A 17,215-nucleotide genomic window follows, 5' to 3' on the forward strand; every position below is an offset into this window, starting at 1 on the left:
CTACTGAATTCTGGCAGAAGACCTCAGACTTCCCAAAAGGCAAGAAACTCCCCATGTGCCTGGGAAGGGCAAAGTAAAAAGAAAAAGCAGAGACAGAAGAATAGGGACGAGACCTGCACCTCTGGGAAGGAGCTGTGAAGGAGGAAGTTTCCACACACTAGGAAGTACCTTCACTGGTGGAGATGGGGGACGGGCAGGAAGGAAGCTTCAGAGCCACGGAGGAGAGCGCAACAACAGGGGTGCAGAGGGCAAAGCGGAGAGATTTGCACACAGAGGATCAGTGCCAACCAGCACGCACCAGCCTGAAAGGCTTGCCTGCTAATGCCCCGGGGCAGGTAGGGGCTGGGAGCTGAGGCTCAGGCTTCTGAGGTCAAATCCCAGGGAGAGGACTGTGGTTGGCTGCTGAACAGAGTCTGAAGGGGGCTAGTGCACCACACCTAGCCAGGAGGGAGTCCGGGAAAACGCCTGGACCTGCGTAAGAGGAAAGAGACCATTGTTTCCGGGTGCGCAAGGAGAGGGGATTCAGAGCACAGCCTAAACGAGCTCCAGAGACAGGCACAAGCTGCGGCCATCAGCACGGACACAAGAGATGGCCATAAAATGCTAACACTACTGCTACAGACACAAAGAATCCTGTGTGCAAGCACAGGTCACTACCCACTCCCCCCCTCCTGGGAGCCTGTGCAGCCCGACACTGCCAGGGTCCCATGATCCAGGGACAAGTTCCCCAGGAGAGCACACGGCACGCCTCAGGCTGCTGCAACATCACACTGGCCTTGGCGTTACTCTCCCTCCCCACAGCCTGAGTGAGCCAGAGGCCCTCATCAGCCACTCCTTTATCCCCCTCCTGTCTGGGTGAAGAACAGACGCCAGAGGGCGACCTACACGCAGATGTGGCCAAATCCAAAGCTGAACCCCAGGAGCTGTGCGAACAAAGAAGAGAAAGGGAAATCTCTCCCAGCAGCCTCAGGAGCAGCGGATTAAACCTCCACAATCAACTTGATGTACCCTGCATCTGTGGAATACCTGAATAGACAAGGAAATCATCCCAAACTGAGGCGGTGGGCTTTGGGAGCAACTGTAGACTTGGGGTTTGCTTTCTGCATCTAATTTGTTCCTAGTTTTATGTTTATCTTAGTTTAGTATTTAGAGTTTTTATCATTGGTAGATTTGTTTATTGGTTTGGTTGCTCTTTTTAAATTATTTTTTATGTTTTATTTTAATAATTTTTAAAATTTTTTATTTTAATAACTTTATTTTACTTGTTTCTTTCTTCCTTTTTTTTTTTTTCTTTTCTCCCTTTTCTTCTGAACCATGTGGCTAACAGGGTCTTGAGGCTCCAGCCAGGTGTCAGGCCTGAGCCACTGAGGTGGGAGAGCCAACTTCAGGACATTGGTCCACCAGAGACCTCCAGCCCCTCATAATATAATCGGCAAGAGCTCTCCCAGAGACCTCCATCTCAACACTAAGACCCAGCTCCACTCAACGAACAGCAAGATCCAGTGCTGGACATGCCATGCTAAACAACTAGCAAGACAGGAACACAACCCCACTCATTATCAGAGAGGCTGCCTAAAATCATAATAAATTCACAGACACGCCAAAACACAGCACCAGATGTGGTCCTGCCCACCAGAAAGACAAGATCCAGCCTCATCCACCATAAAACAGGCACCAGTCCCCTCCACCAGGAAGCTGACCCAACCCCACTGCACCAACCTTACCCACTGGGAGCAGACATCAAAAACAACGGGAACTACCAACCTGCAGCCTGTGAAAAGGAGACCCCAAACACAGTAAGCTGAGCAAAATGAGAAGACAGAGGAATACACAGCAGATGAAGGAGCAAGGTAAAAACCCACCAGACCAAACAAATGAAGAGGAAATAGGCAGTCTATCTGAAAAAGAATTCAGAGTAATGAGAGTGAAGATGATCCAAAATCTTGGAAACAGAATGGAGAAAATACAAGAAACGTTTAACAAGGACCTAGAAGAATTAAACAGCAAAGAAACAATGATGAACAACACAATAAATGAAATTAAAAATTCTCCAGATGGAATCAATAGCAGAATAATTGAGGCAGAAGAATGGATAAGTGACCTGGAAGATAAAATAGTGGAAATAACTCCTGCAGAGCAGAATAAAGAAAAAAGAATGAAAAGAATTGAGGACAGTCTCAGAGACTTCTGGGACAACATTAAATGCACCAACATTTGAATTATAGCAGTCCCAGAAAAAGAAAAGAAAAAGAAAGGGACTGAGAAAATATTTGATAAGATTATAGTTGACTTCACTAACATGGGAAAGGAAATAGTCAATCAAGTCCAGGAAGCGCAGAGAGTCCCATACAGGATAAATCCAAGGAGAAACATGCTGAGACACATATTAATCAAACTATCAAAAATTAAATTCAAAGAAAAAATATTAAAAGCAGCAAGGGAAAAGCAACAAATAACATGCAAGGGAATCCCCATAAGGTTAACAGCTGATCTGTCAGCAGAAACTCTACAAGCCAGAAGGGAGTGGCAGGACATATTTAAAGTGGTGAAAGGGAAAAACCTACAACCAAGATTACTCTATCCAGCAAGGATCTCATTCAGATTTGAGGGAGAAATTAAAACCTTTACAGACAATCAAAAGCTAAGAGAATGCAGCACCACCAAACCAGCTTTATAACAAATGCTAAAGGGACTTCTCTAAGCAGGAAACACAAGAGAAGGAAAAGACCTACAATATCAAACCCAAAACAATTAAGAAAATGGTGGGGCTTCCCTGGTGGCTCAGTGGTTGAGAGTCCGCCTGCCGATGCAGGGGACGCAGGTTCGTGCCCCGGTTGGGGAAGATCCCAAATGCCGCAGAGCGGCTGGGCCCGTGAGCCATGGCCACTGAGCCTGTGCGTCTGGAGCCTATGCTCCACAACGGGAGAGGCCACAACCGTGAGAGGCCCACGTACCGCAAAAAAAAAAAAAGAAAAGAAAAAGAAAATGGTAATAGGAACATACATACTGATAATCACCTTAAATGTAAATGGATTAAATGCTCCAACCAAAAGACACAGACTGGCTGAATGGATACAAAAACAAGACCTGCACATTTGCTATCTACAAGACACCCACTGCAGAACTTGGGACACATACAGACTGAAAGTGAGGGGATGGAAAAAGATATTCCATGCAAATGGAAACCAAAAGAAAGTTGGAGTAGCAATTCTCATATCAGATAAAGTAGACTTTAAACTAGACTATTACAAGAGACAAAGAAGGACACTACATAATGATCAAGGGATCCATCCAAGAAGAAGATATAACAATTGTAAATATTTATGTACACAACATAGGAGCACATCAATACATAAGGCAAATGCTAACAGCCAAAAAAGGGAAATCAACAGTAACACAATCATAGTAGAGGACTTTCACACCCCACTTTCACCAATGGACAGATCATCCAAAATGAAAATAAATAAGGAAACATAAGCTTTAAAAGATACATTAAACAAGGTGGACTTAATTGATATTTATAGGACATTCCATCCAAAAACAACAGAATACACTTCCTTGTCAAGAGCTCATGGAACATTCTCCAGGATAGACCATATCTTGGGTCACAAATCAAGCCTTGGTAAATTTAAGGAAATTGAAATTGTATCAAGTATCTTTTCAACCACAATGCTATAAGACTAGATGTCAATTACAGGAAAAAAACCTAAAAAATACAAGCACATGCAAACTAAACAATACACTACTAAATAACCAAGAGATCACTGAAGAAATCAAAGAGGACATCAAAAAATACCTAGAAACAAATGACAATGAAAACATGATGACCCGAAACCTATGGGATGCAGCAAAAGCAGTTCTAAGAGGGAAGTTTATAGCAATACAAGCCAACCTCAAGAAACAAGAAATATCTCAAATAGACAACCTAACCTTACTCCTAAAGCAATTAGAGAAAGAAGACCAAAAGACCCCCAAAGTTAGCAGAAGGAAAGAAATCATAAAGTTCAGATCAGAAATAAATGAAAAAGAAATGGAGGAAACGACAACAAAGTTCAATAAAATTAAAAGCTGGTTCTTTGAGAAGATAAACAAAATTGATAAACCATTAGCCAGACTCATCAAGAAAAGCAGGGAAAAGACTCAAATCAATAGAATTAGAAATGGAAAAAGAGAAGTCACAACTGATACTGCAGAAATACAAAGGATCATTAGAGATTACTACAAGAAATTATACGCCAGTAAAATGGACAACCTGGAAGATATGAACAAATTCTAAGAAAAGCACAACCTTCCAAAACTGAACTAGGAAGAAATACAAAAAATAAACAGACCAATCCCAAGCACTGAAATTGAAACTATGATTAATAATCTTCCAACAAACAAATGCCCAGGACCAGAAGGCTTCATAGGTGAATTCTATCAAATATTGAGACAAGAACTAACACCTATCCTTCTCAAACTCTTCCAAAATATGACAGAGGGAGGATCACTCCCAAACTCATTCTACGAGGCCACCATCACCCTGATACCAAAACCAAAGTTGTCACAAAATGCGGCGAGCCGCTTCTGACCAGCAGAATGACGAGTCACCACACGCTAGATTCTTCTCGTATCACACTTTATTGGAGTACAGCTTGGTTTCAGACAGATGGAAGGAAGACCCCGAGCCTTGTTCACACTGGCTTTTATAATGCACTATAACCTGTGGCAACCTGTGGTTGGCTGGTTAACTCAACAAGATGTGTGCTGTTCACAATTTATTGGTTGCAATTCTGATCCTTCATTAGCATATTGGCTCGTCGTGGCGCATGTGTGGCACATAGCCTTTGGGCTACTCCCTGATAACCGTTATCTGCGACATGGCAGAACAACGGCTTCCCACCGTTATCTGTGACATGGCAGAACAACGGCTTCCCACATCTCCCCCTTTTTGTTTTCTTAGACCCAAGAGCTGAACTCGAACAATGCCCGCACAAGCGCTCACCCCATGGGATGCTCGCTGAGCAAGAGTCGGTTCGAGAAGCTGGCTCATCACCCTCCCCGCCGTGCAATGTCCACACAGACCGCGGAGTGCAGGGGCTGATGTTCCTCGTGATTCCCATCAAAAGTGCAATGGTCATAAACCGTTTTGTGCAAGGGCAATCACTACGGGTCGTTCAAGATGGAGATCCAGGCGCCAGGGGAGTCGCCTTTGCTAATGGCCACCAATGCCTGCGTGAACAACATCTTATCTCGCTTTGTCCGAGTTCGCAAACGACATATCAACCACAGGCACACCACAAGTCCTGCCATGCAACACACTGCAAACATCCCTACACCGACCCACTCCTTAAAGAAGGTAAAGGCAGAGGACAGCCAGGTAGTAAAGTCCCCAAGCGTAACGGAGTATAGCCTAGTAGCATTTAAAGTCTTAATCTGTATCTTCTGGTTTAACAGCATCAATTCAGCCTCTCGGGACCAATTGCCTCCCAGGAAATTGCCAATCTCCCTGCTCCGGTTCAGGGCATCTGAAACAGGAAGAGGCGTGACACAGAAATGGTCCAGCTTTTGTACACATCCTACTTGTAGGATGCTGTAAACATCCTCCACGGTTTCTTCCAGCAAGTCTACTCGCTGATTAAGTGATAAAATCCCATTCATCAGATGATTATTAAATTTATTTTGATTCTCCAAGATCCGGGAGGTTCGGGAGACTATAGTATTCACCGCCTGTGCAGTTTGTACTTGATTAGCCATGGTCACTCCAGCGGTGACCGCTGCAGCAGCAGATATCGCGACCGCGGTGACTATGGCAGCTGTTACGCCAAAGTCTCGCTTTTCGCGCAGTAAATTCAAAAGAGGAAAATTATTGGGGTCTGCCTGGACTGGGATGGGCACAAAGGTAGGTACCCTGACCAATAAGGCGGTCTGCGTCACAGAGCCATTCCAACATTGTGATAGCCAGCATACACTGTTGTTACGACAATCCTGACTATCATTAGTTAATAAAAACATAAATGGCGACTGTACACAAACCGAAGCTGCTGCTCTGGAATAATTATATAACCCAGATGCATAAGAGGTCACATTAAGCTTGTATCGTGTCCCATTGGACGTTTTTGCCACGCCACTAACATTAAAAAGGGTGCCATTACTATCTTGTAACATAGCAAAAGGGGAAATGTCTGTACTTGCCCCTACTTGATTTCTCAATAACCAAGAAAAGAAAGGCCACCCTTCATAGTACCAGACCGTCTTATTATCACCTGTCTTTTTTCTCCCTACATAAGACTTTAAACCTGGGAAAAACTGAAATCCAGAGGTAAGCTGACACGTAGCATAAGTTTGTGCCTGGCAAGGGGTAAAAATTGGAGGTGTATTGACAATGGCAGCGCAGTAAGGAGCAATCCTGGTCCGGTTAGATTCAGTGCAATTTTTTGTATTGTTCGGTAGGGGGACCACGCCCTCATGTTTCAAAAGTGAGGTGGTAACATTCACTGCATCCTGGCTAGAGTGCCCTGTACCAGAGCCAGAATATTGACCCTGTGATATTTTGGTCAAGGCTTCATTTAGCATAGACAGAGGAACCTGATTTCCCGTAAGCGGGTTATTCCAGGCAGTCAAGGTTTTTCGAGCTAAATGAATGCAATCCACAGAGGCATTCCAACTAAAACAAAGGGTATTGTTTAAAACAAAATTTGTAGCATTATAGTGCACCCATTCATCGTCTAACGACACAGTGCAGGCTGTATTCATCTCACAACTGGTGGAATAAAATATTGGAAGCACTCTGCTATGGGAATGGACCGGTAGAGGAACTGGCCAGGACCGGCTAATTCCCCAAAACATCTTGTCCTCCGCCTTGAGTAGGGAAAGGCCCATCAACACCATCCAGCCCAGCATCATCGCCCTTGGGATCCTCTTCCACGACTCTTGTTAATCTTGTTGGAACCCAAATTGGATCTTGATCCTGCGGAAAAACACAAAGAGATCCCCTGGACCGCGCAACAACGCGATCCGGGCCGTTCCATCGATTGGTCAAGACATCTTTCCACATCACTATACCATGTTCCTTTTGTTCATGTATAGTATGGCGTTCAGCAGAAGTTTCTTTTTCATCATGTAAATTCAAAAAATTAATAGTAAATAAGGCAAGCGACAATTTCTGCTTCGGGGTGCAATTCTCCGCTATTCCCCCTTTTTGTTTTAAAAGCAATTCTTTAAGTGTGCGATTAGTTCGCTCTATTATACCTTGGCCTTGTGGATTGTAAGGCAGGCCCGTAACATGTGCTATTTGCATTTTGTGACAAAAGAGAGCAAAGCTCTTGGAACTATAAGCTGGGCCGTTATCTGTCTTTAGTTTAGCAGGCTTGCCCCAGGCTGCCCAGGCTTCAAGGCAATGAGTAATAACATGTTGAACCCGTTCTCCAGAGAGAGGGGTAGCATGTACCACCCCGGAATAGGTATCCACAGACACATGAACATACTGGAGCTTCCCAAAGGAGGGAACATGAGTGACATCCATCTGCCACAGCTCGTTTGGGGACAAACCTCTGGGATTTACACCAGTCTTTTGGGCCGGCAAAAATTGGGCACAAGTGGAACAAGACTTAACAATATGTCTGGCCTCGGCTCTAGTAATGAAAAACTTCTTTCTCAACACTGCAGATGATACATGATATAGCTCATGAAATTCTTGTGCTTGCTGCCTGTGATCCAAGGATACGAAAACACGTGTTGCCATATCAACTTGTTCATTGGCTTTTGCCATTGGACCAGGCAACAGGGAATGAGCCCGTATATGGGTAACATAAAAGGGGTGTTGGCGGCGCAATATCTGAAACCGTATCCCGGCCAACAAGGATGCCACTGTGCTGGATGATCGAATATGGGGGGTCACTTCAAGATGTTTCACTGCATTAACCACATACAATGAATCAGAGATCAAATTAAAAGGTTCTTGAAAGCGTTGAAAAACTTCCAAAACCACAGGACATTCCACCACTTGAGGAGCATCAGGTCGATAGTCTATAACGACAGGATGCCGACCCTGAACCATATAAGCCCCTTTTCCGGATTTTGATCCGTCCGTATAAATGGTCAGGGCATCATTCAGCGGTCGCTCTACAGTGACCCTTGGAAAAATGACAGGTTGCTGGATAATGAATTTCAAAATTTCACTCTTGGGCAAATGGTTATCAATAGTTCCAGAAAAGGTATAAATAAGTATAGACCACTCAGAGGTGGTAGCAGTTAATATTTCTATTTGATCCTTAGTATAGGGAACTACAAGTTTTTCCGGCAGCATTGCAAAGGCGGAAACACAGTGTTTAATACCCAAGAAGGCAACCTCAGCAACCATAGATGGATAGTGAGACAGCGTCTTCATCCCCAGGGACTTGGTATGGATCCAAAGCAAGGGCCCATCTTGCCAAAGAACACCTGTTGGAAATCCTAAGGTTGGAAGAACACACATCCAAATAGGCAAGGTACTGTCATAACGCTGTAATTGTGCTTTCATAAGAGCCTGTTCCACCTTCCGAAGAGCTGTTTGAGCCTCGGGGGTCATCTGACGCGGGGGAATTAAGATCAGGATTACCTTCCAATACAGCAAACAAAGGTTGTAATTCAAAGCGAGTCAGACTCAAATACGGTCGAAGCCAATTAATATCCCCAAGCAATTTCTGAAAATCATTCAAAGTCACCAAACGGCTGGTTCTAATTTCAATTTTTTGAGGCACTATTTTGGTTTTGTTTATAACAGCTCCTAAAAAGTTAATGGCATCTCCCTTTTGAATTTTTTCAGGGGCCAAATATAAACCTCTATTCTCTAAACTCACAGATAAATCTCCCAAGACCTGCTCAAGCAGTGTCATGCTAGGGGCTGACAGCAAAACATCATCCATGTAATGAATAATTTTAACATCCGGGAACTTATCCCGTACTGGCTGTAAGGCAGTGTCAACATAAAGTTGACACATGGTAGGGCTATTGGCCATACCCTGAGGAAGCACGACCCATTGATACCTCTTATCAGGCCTTTCATGATTAATTGAGGGTAATGTAAAGGCAAACCTCTCTTTGTCTTTGCTATTCAATGGAATGGAAAAAAAGCAATCTTTTATATCAATGGCAATAATGGGCCACCCCTGTGGGATGGCTGTCAAAGCCGGTAGGCCGCGTTGTATGGGTCCCATGACCTGCATTTGTTGATTTATTGCTCTTAGATCATGGAGCAAGCGCCATTTCCCTGATTTTTTCTTAATAACAAAAATAGGAGTATTCCAGGGTGACTGAGAGGGTTCTAGGTGTCCCAATTGTAATTGTTCCTCTACTAATTGCGATGCTGCTTCCAACTTTTCTTTAGACAACGGCCACTGAGGGATCCACACGGGCATTGTGGTCTTCCATGTAATAGGAATCATTAACTCAGTGACCCCTGAGAAAAACCCAGCCCCCTGCGCTTGGGGTTTCCCTGAGCTTCTATAGGAGTAGCAATACCTTGTAAATTTTTCCCTATCCCTCTGCCCGGTATAAAACCAGACCTAAGCAGCATTTGCTGCGCAGCCTCGGAATAATCATTAGTAAGTTTTAATTTCATCTGGCTTTGCACATCCCTTCCCCACAGATTAAGCGGCAATCCTTCAACCACAAAGGGTTGAAACTTCCCTTTCTGATCTTCAAAAATCCAGGTCAGTGTTTTAGAGCTAATTTGGGGTGCTTTGGCGTATCCTAAACCCTGTAAGGTCTGAGAGGAGGTCTGTAAAGGCCAGGATTTTGGCCAGTAGGTGGCAGTAATAATACTGCGATCAGCTCCGGTATCAACCAGACCGGAAAATACCTTTCCTTCTATAATTAAATCCATCATAGGACGATCATCAAGAGACAATGATAAACAGGCCAGATCAACCCCAGTAGATCCAAATCCGCGATCTCCTCGGTCCTTGGAGTGAGCAGGGTATTTTTCATGAAGAGATGGCAACACCAACAATTGGGCAATTCGATCACCGGGATTTATAATAGCTACTCCTTTTGGGGATTGGCACATGACCTTAATTATTCCAGTATAATCAGAATCAATTACCCCAGGTAAGACTATGAGCCCTTTTAGAGCAGAGGAGGATCGGCCCAACACCAATCCGACCGTCCCTTTAGGTAGTGGTCCTTTCATATCGGTCTCCACGGGCTGTACACCCATAGTCATTGTTAGTACCATTCTGGAGGCGGCACGGAGGTCCAACCCTGCGGATCCTGACGTGGCTCGCCTCGGGGTTTGGGTGGTTGGAAACTCACATTCTCGTGGGCCCCAAAAATTTTCGGGCCCTGAGACCGGGGGCCCTTCATCCCGTTTTTTGAACTGGAGACAGAAGCATTCCCTGAGTCTGCAAACGCTGTAGCGGACGGGATGGGTTGTCCATTAATATCCTTAACGGATCTACATTCATTTGCCCAATGCTTTCCTTTTTTACATCTAGGACAGGTTCCTGGAATCTTTTGAGGTGGCATATTTGGTTTTTTGCTCATTTCTCTACATTGTCTCTTAATGTGTCCAGGCCTCCCACACTGGAAACAAACCCCTGATTTTCCAGAGGGCTTTGCATTATTGGTGGCAGCCATTACTGCTGCCGCTAACCCAGCATTAGATAAAGGCCCTCCAATTTCTCTACACATCTTCATCCATGCTTCCAAAGACTTTCCTTTAATAGGCGTTATTGCCCTGCGGCACTCCTTTGTGCTTTGTTCATAAAGTAACTGTTTTACTAGAGGCAAAGCATCATCTACACTTCCAAAAATCCTGCCCGCAGCTTCCATCATCCTAGCTACAAAATCAGAAAATGGCTCGGTGCTTCCCTGTATAATCTTAGTCAAATTCCCTGTAACTTCTCCTTTATTTGGGAGGGCACGCCACGCTTGCATGCCAATCTGGTTTATTTGGCTATAAACCTCTACCGGAAACACCGTCTGATTATTTAACCACTGGCCCTGTCCTAGCAGCATCTCGGCATTCCAGGCAGGTTGCCCATTGGCGGCATTCTCTCTCGCCTGGCTGTACGCCAAGTCAGCCACAATTGATTTCCAATCTAAATATTGCCCCATGGACAGGCAAGCACGAGCAATATCATGCCAATCTGTGGGCGTCAATGCAGTTCGCGTAAGGCGCTGCAATAGCATCAAGGTATAATTAGCAGTAACCCCATATCCCCTGGCAGCCTCTGCAAGATCCTTAAGTATTTTATGATCCACCATCTCATAATGTCTTTGACGCGTGGCTGGGTCTTCAAACACCGGAAAAGCTGTGGGTACCTGAGACCAGACTTCTCTGGGTATGAATGTACACTTTGGCGGTTCCCGAACCGCAGCGCCGGGGGGGGCGCTAGCAATGAAAGCGGAAGTCTGAGTACATGTTAAAGCTTTTGATTTAGCAGAAGCACAAAATGGCGGACGAGCACCTGCAGAGGCACAAAATGGCGGACGAGCACATGGGGAACCGCCATTTCATCCTCTTTCATATTCGGCAGCTGCTTCTTCCAGATCCGCCTCCTCCTTGGGATTCAACTCATCCTGAGACAAATAAAGCGCTTTAAATTCATCTAAAAGTGGATACAATCCTGGCGTTGCATCCGAGTTTTCTATTTGTTTTTCTCTCTTCTTCCTAGGATTCTTAGGCCTATCTACCGTAGTCCCTATATTTTCACTTTCTGACGCACTATCTTGATATATGCTAAGAGCTTTACGGCCCATCTGTACAATATCTTCGCATTTCCCTTCTCTTAAGCACGAATGGATCATTCTCCATAACGGAAACGTGCCTCGAGAGAGTTCCCCCATTTTCTGACGATCAGCTAAGTCCTTCCCCAATTTTTCCCAAGATGGAACAGTCAGGCTTCCGGATACCGCAAACCATGGGGCGGCACCATCAATATCCTGCAATAACTTACTAATAGTTTTGTGCGAAAGCTTAAGTCCTCGGCTGTTCAAAAGAGCTTGAATGGGTTCATGAAATCCAGCAGACGGTTCCGTAGATAAACTGTTCCCCATAGTTCACTCTCCAAACAAACAACTTACTAAAGTGGGAAAGTCTCTGATCTATCCAATGGCCAGGGGAGACACACTCGGTCAGGCTGATGGACCCGCAGCTACACGCAGACAAAAAATGCGAGGACCACAAAAGGACGAAAGCGACAATATCAAAACATACCTGGACTACTCACCGACGGTCCACTCCGTGTGTCGAGTTCTGAATCGGTCTCCCACGCGGGGTGCGAAGTCCCCGGGTTTCGGCACCACTTGCGGCGAGCCGCTTCTGACCAGCAGAATGACGAGTCACCACACGCTAGATTCTTCTCGTATCACACTTTATTGGAGTACAGCTTGGTTTCAGACAGATGGAAGGAAGACCCCGAGCCTTGTTCACACTGGCTTTTATAATGCACTATAACCTGTGGCAACCTGTGGTTGGCTGGTTAACTCAACAAGATGTGTGCTGTTCACAATTTATTGGTTGCAATTCTGATCCTTCATTAGCATATTGGCTCGTCGTGGCGCATGTGTGGCACATAGCCTTTGGGCTACTCCCTGATAACCGTTATCTGCGACATGGCAGAACAACGGCTTCCCACCGTTATCTGTGACATGGCAGAACAACGGCTTCCCACAACAAAAGAAGAAAACTACAGGCCAATGTCACTGATGAATATAGATGCAAAAATCCTCAACAAAATACTAGCAAACAGAATCCAACAGCACACTTACAGGATCATACACTATGATCCAGTGGGGTTTATCCCAGGAATGCAAGGATTCTTCAATATATGCAAATCAATGTGATACACCAAATTAACAAATCTAAGAATAAAAACCATTAAGATCATCTCAATAGATGCAGAAAAGTCTTTTGACAAAATTCAACGCCCATTTATGATAAAAAAAAACCCTCCAGAAAGTAGGCATAGAGGGAACTTACCTCAACATAATAATGGTCATATATGACAAACCCACAGACAACATCATTCTCAATGGTGAAAAACGGAAACCATTTCCTCTAAGATCAGGAATAAGAAAAGGCTGTCCACTCGCACCAGTATTATTCAACATAGTTTTGGAAGTTTTAGCCACAGGAATCAGCAAAGAAAAAGAAATAAAAGGAATCCAAGTTGGACAGAAGAAGTAGAACTGTTACTGTTTGCAGATGACATGATACTATAAATAGAGAATCCTAAATATGCTACCAGAAAACTTCTAGAACTAATCAATGAACGTGGTAAAGTAGCAGGATACAAAATCAATTCACAGAAATCTCTTGCATTCTTATACTAATGATGAAAAATCTGAAAGAGAAATTAAGGAAACTCTCCCATTTACCACTGCAACAAAAAGAATAAAATACCTAGGAATGAACCGACCTAAGGAGACAAAAGACCTATATGCAGAAAACTATAAGACACTATTGAAGGAAATCAAAGATGACACAAACAGATGGAGAGATATACTGTGTTCTTGGACTGGAAGAATCAATATTGTGAAAATGACTATACTACCCAAAGCAATCTACAGATTCAATGCGATCCTTATCAAACTACTAATGTTATTTTTCACAGAACTAGAACAAAAAATTTCACAATGTGTATGGAAATACAAAAGAACCCTAATAGCCAAAGCAATCTTGAGAAAGAAAAATAGAGCTGGAGGAATCAGGCTCCCTGACTTCAGACTCTACTACAAAGATGCAGTAATCAAGACAGTATGGTACTGGCATAAAACAGAAATATAGATCAATGGAACAGGATAGAAAGCCCAGAGATAAACCCATGCACATATGGTCATGTTATCTTTGATAATGGAGCCAAGAGTATACAAATAGAGGAAAGACAGCCTCTTCAATAAGTGGTGCTGGGAAAACTGGACAGCTACATGAAAAAGAATGAAATTAGAACACTCCCTAACACCATACACAAAAATAGACTCAAAATGGATTAAAGACCTAAATGTAAGGCCAGAAACTATCAAACTCTTAGAGGAAAACAGAGGCAGAACACTCTATAACATACATCACAGCAAGATCCTTTTTGACCCACCTCCTAGAGAAATGGAAATAAAAACAAAAATAAACAAATGGGACCTAATGAAACTTCAAAGCTTTTGCACAGCAAAGGAGACCATAAACAATACGAAAAGACAACCCTCAGAATGGGAGAAAATATTTGCAAATGAAGCGACTGACACAGGATTAATCTCCAAAATATACAAGCAGCTCATGCAGCTCAATATCAGAAAACAAACAACCCAATCCAAAAATGGGCAGAAGACCTAAGTAGATATTTCTCCAATGAAGATATACAGATTGCCAACAAAAACATGAAAGGATGCTCAACATCACTAATCATTAGAGTAATGCAACTCAAAACTACAATGAAGTATCACCTCACACTGGTCAGAATGGCTATCATCAAAAAATCTACACACAGTAAATGCGGGAGAGGGTGTGGAGAAAAGGGAACCCTCTTGCACTGTTGGTGGGAATGTAAATTGATACAGCCACTATGGAGAACAGTATGGAGGTTCTGTAAAAAACTAAAAATAGCACTACCATATGACCCAGCAATCCCACTACTAGGCATATACACTGACTTGAGGACACGGGGAGGGGGAATGGTAAGCTCGGGCAAAGTGAGAGAGTGGCATGGACATATATACACCTCCAAATGAAAAACAGATATCTAGTGGGAAGCAGACACAGCACAGGGAGATCAGCTTGGTGCTTTGTGAACACCTAGAGGTGTGGGATAGGGAGGGTGGGAGGGAGGGAGAGGCAAGAGGGAGGAGATATGGGGATATATGTATATGTATAGCTGATTCACTTTGTTATAAAGCAGAAACTAATACACCATTTTAAAGCAATTATACTCCAATAAACATGTTAAAAGAAATAAGTAAAATGCTTCAAAAAATAAAATAAAATAATCGCAGTGCTACAACTTCAAAAAAATTATTTATGTAATTCTCTATGCTCTACTATTTTTATAATATATAATTTACACACACACATACATATATATGTATATATACATACATCTCAGGTAAAAATGTATTGGTTTTTTCTGCTTTTTTAACTTACAAATTCACATTTTCATATTGATACATTTAGCATTTTCAATAGTGACCCACTGGCCAATCATTTCAATATAATTTGTTTAGATCTCAGTTTCCTAAATAGGGATTAAATCCGGGTCACAGTGGTGAAAGCCTGGAATCCTAACCACTAGGCCACCAGAGAACACCCCCCACACCCCCAGTTTTGAATTTTTATAAGCTCGTGAAACATTAAGTCACCAGCATTGAACAGAGGTGATGTAATTTTTCTAATATTCTTTACCATGTTTTTCTAGGCTCATTTGCTGTCTCCTACTCCTCTCCTAGACCTCCTCCAAATACTGGAGTGCCCCACAATTCATTTCTGTGACCTCTTATATTTTCACTCTAGTTTTATAGTTTTGATGATCTTATATAGTCACACATCCTTAAATTTATCTATATGCTGATTACTATTAAATGTATGATTCCAGCCCATTCCTCTCTTCTGACCTCTGGACTTCTATATCTACCAGACTATTCAATATTCACTTGTGTCTCTGCTGGATATCTCAAGCACAGAATGTCCAAGACTGAGATTCTATTTTTTCTCCCCATTCCTGCACCCCTTTCAGTTTTAACTAGGTTAGTTAATGACAGCTATATCCTTACGCTTCTTCAGTCAGAATATTTGATGTCATCTTTGACTCCTCTCATTCTCTTACAACCCATATCCATCCTGTCACAATGTATCATCTCTACCTTCAAAGTACACACAGAATGTGACTGCTTTTCAGGGTTACTGTATAGCATAATTCCAGGAAGCGTGTTAATATGCATGCCATGTTGAAACCAAGCAGGACGCTGTGGTGCTCCTGGGCACGGAAGCCTTTCCTTGTCCCCCATTCCTTGTTTGCAGGGAGTAGACTCCATCCTCCATGACCTTCCCTGAGTCCCAAAGGGCAGATTCGAACAGTTGCTAATCAGGGAAAGGAGGGGATGCAGAGACAAGGGAGGAACAGCCAAAAACAATAGTGCAGGCTTTGGGCAGGTCCTGGTTCCACCTCAAGGGATACACGCAACAATATCTTTAAGCTCTTTTGCAGAACTAAAACCCCCAACAAATGGAAGATGTTAGCATTCTTCATTCCAGAGAGGATGACCTGAGGTCACATTAAAGGAACCAGAGAAGCTCATCAAGAGACTAACTGAGACCAGATTAAAGGAACCAGAGAAGGTCATCAAGAGACTACCTGAGACCAGATTAAAGAAGTGCAGGCCCTGCACACACCCTAATCCTTATAAGCAACCCCACCCTTGAACCATTGCTATAAAACTCACCAAATCCTCCCAGGTTAGGACACACAGGTTTTGAGAGGCCAGCCCACTGTGTCCCCCTTTGCCTGGGAAAGCAATAAACCTATTCTTTTCTATTTCACCCAAAACTCTATCTCTGAGATTTGGTTCAGCACCTGTGCACAGAGGCCAAGTTTTCGGCATCGATGTGAACGCTGCCCCCTAAAACAGTACAGTACGTAACCACTCACATAGATTGCAAAGTTAATATACCCCTGCTACCGTGAAATATGACGTCTGTGTTCACCACTTCCACTGATATGACCCTGATCCAAGCAACCATAAATTTTTGCCTGGAATACTATAATAACTTCGTAAAAGGCCCCCTTGAATCCACTGATAAAATATACATCTCATCCTGTCATTCTTATGCCCAGAACCTTCTAGATTCCCATCTCAATCACAGTAACAGCCATATATTTATACAAGGTCTAGCCCTCCTCTCATCACCCCTTTTAACTTTATCTCCTACTACTCTTCCACTTGCTCACTCTGTTCTAGTCATCAGTTTCTTTCTTGTTTCCTGAATAAGCCTGTCATGATCTTGTGCTATTTCTTTCTGAAATAATCTCACCCCAGACATCTGCATAGTTTCCTATCCCAGTTTCTTTGAGTCTTATATGCAACATGTCATTTTCTCAATAGGCCCTTATTTCCCATCCTATCTAAAATCTCAGCACCTTTTCCCCTTTACAGTTATTGTTAGTAATTATTACCCTCTAACATATTATATATTTCATTTCTTTATTTTCTCTCTTACTTCCTAAGATGTAATTTCCATGAGTGCAGATATTTTTGCCTCTTTTGGTCA

At 43.2% G+C, this 17,215-nt stretch overlaps 1 protein-coding gene across 10 annotated transcripts in view; it reads right to left on the reverse strand.

Annotated features, from left to right (window-relative positions):
• Positions 1–1,301: 1,301 nt before the first annotated feature.
• LOC116747543 overlaps positions 1,302–17,215 on the reverse strand; it is a 199,215-nt gene continuing 183,301 nt past the window's right edge. For 4 of the 10 annotated variants that reach the window (XM_032619882.1, XM_032619879.1, XM_032619877.1 and 1 more), the window contains 2 exons: positions 12,179–12,334; positions 1,302–6,949 (listed from right to left, as the gene is read on the reverse strand). In XM_032619882.1, coding sequence (XP_032475773.1) covers positions 5,146–6,885 — 1,740 coding nt within the window. In that variant the 5' untranslated portion in view covers positions 6,886–6,949; positions 12,179–12,334 and the 3' untranslated portion in view covers positions 1,302–5,145. Of the gene's footprint in view, positions 6,975–12,178; positions 12,365–17,215 lie in introns of those variants that run through there. The other 6 variants (XM_032619885.1, XM_032619883.1, XM_032619884.1 and 3 more) reach the window with 5 other exon arrangements.

Source organism: Phocoena sinus, chromosome X, assembly GCF_008692025.1.
Source record: "Phocoena sinus isolate mPhoSin1 chromosome X, mPhoSin1.pri, whole genome shotgun sequence".
Taxonomy (NCBI): domain Eukaryota; kingdom Metazoa; phylum Chordata; class Mammalia; order Artiodactyla; family Phocoenidae; genus Phocoena; species Phocoena sinus.